We start from the raw sequence: 10419 nt of genomic DNA on the forward strand, positions 1-10419 counted from the left end.
TTACTGTGTGCCAGGTCCTGCAGTTGGGAATGGTGCAGTCAACACCCTATGGATGCTCCGGAGCAATGGGGTGGGCTGGGACCCTGTGCCTGGGGGTGCTGATGCAGAGGGACCCCGTCGGGCTGCTCACAGGGAGCCAGACCTAGGCAGAGCTTTGGTCTCAGCACAGCAGTTTATGGAGGAAGGACCATGCCACCGGCACCGCATCCTCACCAGGGCTGGAGCAGCTCATCTGCACCCATCACCCCTTGCCATGGGGCAGCCGTGCCCGCTGGGTTCCCTGGGATGGGGGACAAGGGGCAGCGTCCCTGGGGCAGGGTCTCACCAGGTCCTGGAGTGATGCACGGCTCAGAGGGCAGTGCCAGCGCCCGGCTGCAGCACTTTCAGGGCTGGATGTGGGAAGCGGGCGCTGGCGTGCCGGGGGCCGTGGCGGAGGTGGGCCCGGAGCACCTCGGCCACCGTGCGGCGGAAGGTCTGGCTCACCAAGGAGTAGAGGAAGAAGTTGAGGGCGGTGTTGAGCATGGCCACCATGTTGGCGATGTCCAAGGCCAAGTGCACGCGCCAGTCCCGCTTGACCGAGGCCACGTAGAGGTGGCAGATCATGACGATGGTGCGGGGAGCCCAGAGCACGGTGAACACGGTGGTTTCAGCCAGGAGGAGGGCTGTGGTCTTACTCACGTAGGGCCGGCCGCCCCCCGAGCGCCTCCGCTGCTTCAGCTTGCAGATGATGATAGGGTTGGTGGCCAGGAAGATGCTAGAGGGCAAGAAGTAGACGGTGATGCAGTGCACCCACTTGAGCACCATATCCAGGGCGGTGGGGGGGTCGGCGTCGCGCCACATGTCCAACCACCAGTAGAAGGGGATGCCCGTGGCCAGGGCCACGGCGAACACGGCTGCGATGATCTTGCGGGTGCGCTGTGGGTAGGAGAGCGTGCGGTACCGCAGCGGGTGGCAGAGGGCCACGTAGCGGTCCACGGAGAGCAGGACTGTGATCCACGTGGAAGCGTGGTTGGCCGTGAACTCCAGGACATTGATGGTGTGGATGAAGGCGCTGGGCACAGCCCGCGCCAGGATGGCTGTCTGCAGGATGAAGCCCATAAAGATAATGAAGACCTGGGTGAGGATGTCGGAGGTGGTCAGGGCCAGCAGGTACCAGTACGATGACTTCTTGGTCCTTGTGGCCAGGCGGAACATGGCCACGGCAGTCAGGAGGTTCACTGGAGGGAGGGGAGCGATGCGTGGTGGTGAGAAAGGTGTGCGGAAGGGAGCAACGTGTGGTGAACCTGCAAGAAACCTGGAGAGGGGCTTTGGACAAGGGCCAGGCCAAGGGGAATGGCTTTAACCTGCCCGAGGGGAGACTGAGCTGAGCTCTTAGGCAGAAGCTCTTCCCTGGGAGGGTGCTGAGGCACTGGCACAGGGTGCCCAGAGAAGCTGTGGCTGCCCCATCCCTGGCAGTGCTCAAGGCCAGGTTGGACACAGGGGCTTGGAGCAAGCTGCTCTATGGAAGGGGTCCCTGCCCATGGCAGGGGTTGGAGCTGGAGGAGCTCCCTTCCAACCCAAACCATGTTGTGATTCTGTGAGACCTGGGGGCTCACAGGCCCCCTGCAGCACCCAGCACCCCAGGGGTGCCCGGGCTCTCCCAGGGCTGTGGGGTGAGCGGCTGCAGGTCCCAGCTGGGTGTGGAGCTATAAATATCACGCTGCATTGGGGATTTACTGAGCTGATTAATCTCCTCCATGTGGCAGCCCAAGCAGCACAAATACCATCTGTCCCTGCTGCTGCTGCGCCTCCTGCCCCAGGGGCCGGCCTTTAGAGCTGAGCTCCACAGCTGGGGCTGTGGACCCTTGAGGACTCTCCTCCCCATCCCCAAAACCCCAGGGCTGGGATGGGAGCCAAGAGCATGGCCTGGGTTGAGGATGCACGGCTCAGCCCCCCTTGCAGAGGCTCAGCCCCTCACCTGGCAGCCCCAGCCCCAGCAGGACACTGTAATACACGATGGGGATGATGCCGACCATGCAGGGTGACCGCTCCAGCTCCAGCCATGCTGCCTCACTGGTCCACACCTCCGCTGTGCTGTTGGGCACTGAGAGCATCGCCTTCCACCACGGACCGGCTGCGAGGGGAGACAGGGAACATCAGGGGGCTGAGGGCCCTGGTGGCACCCAGGTGGGACATGGCACAGGGGCTTGGCTCCCATGGGTGCACTTGCCCCAGGCCTGCCTCCATGTCTGCCCATGATAGAACACCCATGGGTGCCGAGGGACAAGGGACCTGGGATCCAGCCTTCATGGGTCCACCATGGTGACAGTCCCCATCCCCAGAGGGTGGCCCCTACAACTGCAGATGCTCCTTGGTTATGGCCTTGAAGGAAACCAGATTAAAACACCACGTTCTTAGATGGGTACCGGGGGGAGGACCCAGGGGTGCCGGAGGGGGGTTCCAGGGGCACCAAGGGCATTGGCCATCCCCAGGCTTTTAGCTAAGTCCTTTGCCAGCTCCCCGGGCCGCCCTGCATGAAGCAGAGACCATGCCTGTACCCTTGTACTCCTGCCCGGACCCCGCACCCCAATCGGTCCCATTCTGCCCCCCACCATTCATAAACCCAGGCGTCCCGAACTCCACGCTCCTATTGGTTAGAGGGGCACAGGCTTTACCCAATCAGAGAGGCGTCTTCCATGAATGGGGAAACCAAATCTGAGCGCTGCGCTCTGATTGGTCAGAATCCCCCATCCAAAAGAATCAGCATCTCCCACGGGCTACGGCGACCCCAGGCCCCAGAGCCGGGGCGCAGGGGGGGGGTCCTGAGCCCAGTGTGGGGGTACTGAGCACAGCTTCGGTCCCAGCCCGCCCCTGGCCCCACAGGGACCCCAAACTGCTCCAGGTCCACTCACCGCGGTCTCCCGACGGCTCCAGGGCCGGGGGGGGGGCACGTTTCCCACAGCTGCTTCTCCCATTCCGCCCCCCCCCAGCGATAGATGTGTCCCCGCAGCAGTGCCTCGGGGGGTTCCCACCTCTCCAGCCCTGGGGCCGAGGGGCTTTGGCCTCTGCTCCCGGCTGGGATGGGGCCAGAGCTGAGCCCAGGCTGGGTGGGATTGGGAGGGGTAAAAGGGTGCGCAGGGGGCTGCCAATTAACTGCAAATTAGGTCTGGCTCAGCAGCAGCAGCGCCTCCAGCCCCTCACATCCCCCAGGGAACGGGGGCATCGATCGCCTGCAGCTGAGGCTGGAGCGCGTTAACCCTCTCCCAGCCCCGGTCCCGTTTGCTCTGCTGGGGGGGTCTGGTCCTTGTCTGGTCCCCTTTTGTGCCCCCCCTGCCCGGATCCAGCACCCCAAGCCCTGCAGGAGGTGGGGTCTCACCTTGGTGGCCCCTGTGGCACCGTCCCGGTGTGCGATGCCACCTTCCCTGGGCCCGGAGAGGCACCGGTGTCCCCGTCCTGCCGGTGTCCCCGCCGGTGTCCGTGTCCTCACCGGTGGCTGTGTCGCCGTCGGTGTCCTGGTCCCCTCCAGCACCGTGGGCACATGGCACAGCCTCCCGGGGCTCAAGGGACGTGGGGCGGAGGGAGAGCAGCGTGGGCAGAGCCACGGGCTGGGCTAGCAGAGCACGGGTGACGTCCCCGAGCCTCGCTGCTCCCATGGGAGCCAGGGATGGGGTCACCTGGGGAGGGTGCCCCAGTCCTGAGTGACTGTGACAGAGCTCATCCCCGCACCCAGGGCAATGGGGGGGTGGTGGTGCAGGTGCCTGGGGACAGCTTGCCCCCCCCCCCCAAGGTCTATGCCACACAAGGGGTCTGGGGCCAACCTCTGTGCACTCAGAGGAGCGTGCACATGTGAATGTCCTCGTGTGTGCTTTGTGTGCCCCTGCCAGGCTTTGCTCTGTCTGTGCCTGGGTGCCCACCCATGGCCCAGCGTGGAGGGAAAGGCTGCCCGTGCCTCAGTTTCCCCAGCAGCACAGTGTGTGTGGGGGGGGTGTATGGATGCTCTGTCCCCTGGTGACCACCAACACCAGCCCCACGGTCCCCTATGTCGTCCCCCCCATGCTCTGTGGCCAGCCATGGGGCACACGAGGGTCTCTGGGCTGTGTGGGGCGGGCTGTGCTGGCACCGTGCCACGGCTCACCGGGCACAAGCTGTTGTTTTGCAGGCGGGTGGTTAAATGAGGCATCGGTGGATGTGGTGAGCCATTAACCGGCTGTGCTGCAGCGGGGGCCCCTCGTCCCCCTGCGCTTCCCCGCGAGGCAGGAATGCTGCCCTGGGCTGCGGGCTCTGCTTGCACCGCGCTCCTGGGGCTCCCGTGCCCCATGGGAGCACGGCACAAGGGGTGGCTCATCCCCAGCCCCTCCATCCATGGATCAGGGCCAGATGGGTGATCCCATTCCCCCCCCCCCCCGCGCGGGCGCTGCGTTAACATCTGGAGACCCCATCTAAGCCTGGCTCACCCCCCTGGACCACGGCTGTGCTCGGGGATGAGGCTCCTCAGCCCTGCCTCTGCTCCCGCATGAGCCCATGGCAAACGTGTCCTCAGAAGCCCTCGCTGGCACTAAAGCAGCCCCGGCCACGGCGTTGGCACCGGGGGCACGAGGCCAGGGCCAGGCAAGCTGACGCAAAGGGGCAGATGGGCTGAGCACCCCCCGCTCTGCTGGAGCCCCCTTGCCCATCCCACCCCACCGCATGCCCCGGTGACCACCTTCACCCCAGGAAGCACCCCGGCCCCATCCTGCCGGCTGCAGGGTGCTGGTGCTGGCAGCGGTGGCTGTGGCACGGGGCATCCCCTCCGTGGGTGCTGAGGAGGGAGCGTGGTGTGAACCGGACCCCAGGCACCCGGCGCTGTCACCTCGCTGGCAGCTGAACGCCGAGCGGCAGCACCGCAGGCACCAGCGCTCATCCCGTCAGCCTGGAGGGCTGCTCGATAACCGGGACTGGTGAGCATCCTCCTGGGGGGGGATCCGGCACTGCCAGGAAGGTCACAGCATCTCCCCGGCGGTGTCCCCAGGAGGCGGGGTCCTGCTGCACCCCAAAGTGACCTTGTGCAGTGGTGCCACTGCTCCTGCCTGGGGAGCACCGAGCTGTGGGGCTCCTGCCCGGCCTGGCAGCCCCCCAGTACCTTCATGGGGGGGGTCCAGCAGTGGGTGAGGAGCTGCCGTGTCCCTGAAAGCCTCCATCTGTGGGGTCTGTCCCCCATCTCCATCCCACCTGGGGTCCTGGCTCCCTCCCATTGATGCCATTGGGGCCAAAGCCAAAAGTGGGGTTCAGAGACTCTGTGCTCCCACCCCAAAGCCCCACAAGAGGTGTTGGGGCAGGCAGGGAGCCAGAGGAGGCCGGGACTGGGCACTTGCACGGCGCAGGCAGCCTCTTGGCTGCAAAGGCTGGGAAAAGGGCAGGCAGTTCCTGCCGGCAGCCCGGATGCCATGGTGATGGGCTGCTGCCGGCATGAATACCCATGAGCTGGGGGGGAGCGGGGAGGCCATAAAGAGCTGTGCCCTGAATGCAAAGACCCCACTGATGTGTCCCAGGCGCACAAAGGGCTGCAGCCATGCGTGGGCTCCGGCACGGCGCAGGGCTGCGGTGAATGGATTCGCCCCCCATGGTGTGCCGGGGCTCCCCACCACAGCACCCCGGGGTGCGGGGCTGGGGTCCGGGCTCAGGGTGGGATGGATGGGGGCTGGATGCGGTTCCCTTGGCAACGGCCGGTCCCAGTTTCCACCAATCGATGTGGCGGGCTCGTGGCCTACATAAGCGCCCGGCGTGTGCCGGTGCCGCGCCGAGCCCCGGCAGATGCGCTTGCGAAGCCATGGCCAGGCTGACGGGCACCCGGCCCGGCCGGCGCTGGGGCTGCGCCGCTGCCTTCCTCCTCCTCCTCCTCACCGTGCAAGCGGGTAAGGGCGGCCGTGCCGGGGGGAGGCATGGAGGGACCCCTCTGCCACTGCCGGGTACCATGGTGGGGCTGGGCTGCGGTGTGGGTGGCCGGTGGTGCCCATGGGGAAGCTGAGCACAGCTCCCCAGCAGCCACTGTGGTGAACTGGGAGGGATGGATGCGGCTCATGGATGTGCTGAGCCCCACGCTGTGCCCCCACGGTGCCAGGGAGGTGCTGGTGGTTAGAGGTGTGCCCATGGAAAACTCCGTGCTGCCGGCAGCAATGTCCAGCACCATGGGGCGAAGAGCTCCTCATCCTCATCTTCGTTTTCATCCTCATGCCCATCTCCATCCCTGCTCAGCTGGGTGTAAGCTGGCACTGGGAAGGGTGATCGGACGGCTCGCTGGGAGCAAGACGGGATTTGAGAGAGATGGAGCCACATTCATCCTGGAAGAAGGATGCTCCGGGAAGCGGGTGGGAGTTGTGGCAGGAATGAGAGGGGAAGGCTCCCTACACCCACAGGAGCACAGAGACCCCTGTTTCACATTCCCACATCCCTCTCCGATCCCTGCTGGGAGCCCAGCACTGGAGGGACATGGGCATGGGGGCACGGTCACCCCTGGTGCACGCCTGAGCTGGGGCCAGGAGGACGGGAGTGAAATTTGGCTGGGAAGGAGATGCTGGTTCACAGCATCAGCGATGGCACCGGCACAGATCTGCAGTGACACCAGACAGCCGGGGTCTCCAGGCAGCTCGGAACATGGGAACCCATCCCTGGGTGCATGGGCACAGGGTAACTGGCTCCCCCCATCCAGGGGCTCTCGGGTGCCCCATGGGTCAGTCCGGAATGCAGGGTTTGGGGGTGATGCCCAGGGCTCACTCTGCTGCAGCAGGGCTGGGATCAGGGCTGCGGACCGGGCTGTGAGCCAGCGCTGCCCGGCACAGGGCCATTTCCCAGCACGTCCCAGCCTGGGACATGGTGGTCTCACCCCTTTTGCTGCAGAAAAGCAGGTTTTTGGCTCCTCAGGACACAATGTCCCCATGTGCCCTTGGTCCTCCCCACGCCCCCTTGGCACCAGGCAGCTCTTTGGCACTGGGGTGGGAGGGGGGAGGATGTGCACAGAGCCAGGCTGCCCATTACCCACCCAACCCCACAACCGGACCCTGCTCTGCTGTGCCTGGCTCCTGGGGCGCAGCTCTGGGACGGTCCCATCTCCCCCCAGCCCAAAAAGCCGACCTGAGCGGTGAGGCCACAGCCGCCACCATCAACCACTCGCTGACGCTGCTGCAGCGGCTGCAGGAGCTGCTGCACAACAGCAACAGCAGCGACTCGGTGCTGCGGGTGCGCACGGCGGCCTCCGACGAGGCCAAGGTCTTCCACACGCACCAGCTGCTGCTCAGCCTCCAGAGCGAGGTCTTCGAGAGCCTCCTGCGCAACCAGAGCGTCCTCACCCTGCACGAGCCCCCCGAGACCGCCGCGCTCTTCGAGAAGTTCATCAGGTACCTGCGGACCCCACGGCATGGGGACAGCGGCAGCGATGCGGCTCCCATGGGGACCGCAGGAACCCCATGGGATGGGGATGCTCGGAGGGATGGAGACAAGGAGGAGAGATGCTCCTCTGGGGACCACGGTGGGATGGGCTTGGTGGGGGGGATGCAGCCATGAAGGGAGGATGCTCCTCTGGGGACTATGGGGACTCAACGGGAAGGATGACTGGAGGGATGCAGCTAAGGATGGTGCCCGGATGGGACTCCATGGGATGGGGATAACGAGAGGGACGTAGACAAAGAAGGATGCTCTCTAGGGACCATAGGAACTCAGAAGGATGGGGTACCCAGGAGAATACAGTCAAAGAAGAAGGATGCTCCCCTGGGACCCAAAAGGATGGGATGCCTGGGAGGGATGCAGCTAAGGAAAAGGGATGTTTTCATGGGATGGGGACACCTGGAGAGATGCAGCCCAGGAGAGAGGATGCTCCCTTGGGCTGATGGAGCCTGTGTCAGGGCTGGGAAGGGGCCTGGGGGACCCCAGCATCACGTCCCCACACTCTGCCCCAGGTACCTGTACTGCGGGGGGGTCTCCCTCCTGCTGCACCAAGCCATCCCCATGCACCAGCTGGCCAGCAAGTACCGGGTGTGGGGGCTGCAGCGCGGCGTGGCCGAGTACATGAAGAGCCACTTGGCCAGCGAGTCGAGCCAGGGGCACGTGGTGGGCTGGTACCACTACGCCGTGCGCATCGGGGACGCGGCGCTGCCAGGAGAGCTGCCTCCCAGTTCCTGGCCTGGAACCTCTCTGCGGTGCTGAGCAGCGCCGAGTGGGGCTCGGTGAGCGCGGAGCTGCTGCTGCTGCTGCTGGAGCGCTCCGACCTGGTGCTGCACAGCGAGCTGGAGCTCTACACCGCCGTGGAGGGCTGGCTGGGCCGGCGGCAGCCCGAGCCTGCCGTGGCCGAGCGGGTGCTGCGCGCCATCCGGTACCCCATGATTCCCCCCAGCCAGCTCTTCCGGCTGCAGGCGCAGTCGGCGGTGCTGGCGCGGCACCGCGGCGCGGTGCAGGACCTGCTCTTCCCAGGCTTTCCAGTTCCACGCCGCCTCCCCGCTCCACTTCGCCAAGTACTTCGACGTCAACTGCAGCATGTTCCTGCCCCGCAACTACCTCGCGCCCAGCTGGGGCTCCCAGTGGGTCATCAACAACCCGGCGCGGGACGACCGCAGCACCAGCTTCCAGACGCAGCTGGGGCCCAGCAGCCACGACGCCGGGAAGAGGGTGACGTGGAACGCGCTGTTCTCGCCGCGCTGGCTGCCCGTCAGCCTGCGCCCCGTCTACTCGGATACGGTGCCGGGCGCCGTGCAGCCCGCGCGCATCGAGGACGGGCGGCCCCGGCTCGTGGTCACGCCGGCCATGAGCAGCCCCGACTTCGCCGGGGTCAGCTTCCAGAAGACGGTGCTGGTGGGCGTGCGGCAGCAGGGCCGCGTCCTGGTGAAGCACGCGTACAGCTTCCACCAGAGCTCCGACGAGGCGCCCGACTTCCTGGCGCACGCCGACCTGCAGAAGCGCGCCTCCGAGTACCTCATCGACAACTCCCTGCACCTCCACATCATCGTCAAGCCCGTGTACCACTCCCTCATCAAGGTGAAGAAGTAACGAGGCGGAGAGGGGCCCCGCTGCTGGACTGCTCCCAGCCCCATGGGGGGGGTTGTGTTTGGCTCTGCCCGTAGGTAGATGGAGGTCCCTGTGCCGGGGATCCCAGGGCCGGGCTCTCCGGTCCCCGTCCCTCCCCTGTTGTCCCCCTGCCATGTCCCGTCTCCGTTGCTCCATCCCTGTCCCTGGGTGCCCGTGGGGAGCTGGCTGAAGAGGGGCTTTGCACTAGGACCTGTAGTGACAGGACAAGGGGGAGTGGATTTAAGCTGAAAGAGGGTAGATTTAGATTAGAGTTTAGGGAGAAGCTCTTCCCTGGGAGGGCGCTGAGGCGCTGGCACAGGGTGCCCAGAGAAGCTGTGGCTGCCCCATCCCTGGCAGTGCTCAAGGCCGGGTTGGACACAGAGGCTTGGAGCAAGCTGCTCTATGGAAGGGGTCCCTGCCCGTGGCAGGGCTTGGAGCTGGAGGAGCTTTAAGGTCCCTTCAACACGAACCACGCCGTGATTCTGTGATGACACTGGGAGCCCCCAGCCCCGTGCAGGTGATGCAGGAGGTAACACACGGGCACATCCTGGCTCACAAACCCCAATAGGCAAGAAGATGGGGACAGGAACAGCCCGGCCTTCCTGTGATGCCACCCCTGTGGCATTGGGTCCCTCCGTGCCGGGTGATGAAGCCATGGCGCTGGCTCTGGCTGTTGTCCCACGTACCCAGCACCCGGCAGCTCAGTGGTGAGCTGGGTGCGTGCCCAGGGTGGGGGGTCCAGACCCCCACCCTGCCCAAGCACCTCCATCCCTGCCTAATAAAGCCAGAAAACGAACACGGGGCATGTGGGACATCTTTGGGGTGGGTTTGGCATGGGCAGAGCTGGCTCCCATCCCTACCCCTGCCCATTGCCCCCAGCTGGGCTGGCTCGGGGAGATGCTGCCTGGTGCTGGGCTGGCAGGATGGGTGCTCATCCCGCTGTCCTGGCACAGAGTCCGGCCTCTCTCTGGCAGGGCAATGGGCTCAGCTCCAGTGACTCCATCCATCCTTGCCGCTGGTGCTGGCACCGCTCCTGGTGATGAGTGATGGGCGCTGCTCCTGCCAGGGGGTGGGGGCAGCTGGAGGGGCACAGGGACCCCAGCACCTGGGGAAGGGGCTTTGCATGGCTGGGGAAGCACCTTCCCACCTCTCCTTACTGAGACAACCAGGGCAGGCCCCTAATGAGGTGCTTGCGAAGCTGCAGACCTGGTGCTCTGCTCCTTCCCTGCCCCTCGGAGCTCCCAGCCGGGAGCTGGAGGTGCCTGGTTAATGATTCACGGGGGTTAAGCAGCAGGTCTTTACCCAGCACGGATAATGCCAGCCCAGGCTCCGCAGGCTGCTCCTGCAGGGACAGCAGCGGGCTGGGGCCCTGGGGCTTTGCTCAGCATCACTCTGCAGCTTGCAAGGGGC

At 65.6% G+C, this 10419-nt stretch overlaps 2 protein-coding genes across 2 annotated transcripts; one reads left to right on the forward strand and one right to left on the reverse strand.

Annotated features, from left to right (window-relative positions):
- Positions 1 to 130: 130 nt before the first annotated feature.
- Positions 131 to 2149, reverse strand: GPR142 (G protein-coupled receptor 142). The gene is made up of 2 exons (XM_061455217.1): positions 1958 to 2149; positions 131 to 1217 (listed from the first exon to the last, which is right to left on the reverse strand). Exons 1-2 carry the CDS (start codon positions 2091 to 2093, stop codon positions 349 to 351), a joined length of 1005 nt encoding a protein of 334 aa, XP_061311201.1. The 5' UTR covers positions 2094 to 2149; the 3' UTR covers positions 131 to 348.
- Positions 2150 to 5666: 3517 nt separating this feature from the next.
- Positions 5667 to 9805, forward strand: BTBD17 (BTB domain containing 17). Its single transcript, XM_061455216.1, is given in 5 exon segments — positions 5667 to 5870; positions 7073 to 7349; positions 7908 to 8103; positions 8106 to 8414; positions 8416 to 9805. Coding segments are annotated over 5 exon segments (1524 nt in total). The 5' UTR covers positions 5667 to 5704; the 3' UTR covers positions 8992 to 9805.
- Positions 9806 to 10419: the final 614 nt, after the last annotated feature.

The sequence above is a fragment of the Pezoporus flaviventris genome, unplaced genomic scaffold, assembly GCF_033815535.1.
Source record: "Pezoporus flaviventris isolate CSIRO_AGI_PZ_B2104156 unplaced genomic scaffold, CSIRO_AGI_Pfla_v1 ptg000020l, whole genome shotgun sequence".
NCBI classification, from domain to species: Eukaryota; Metazoa; Chordata; class Aves; order Psittaciformes; family Psittacidae; genus Pezoporus; species Pezoporus flaviventris.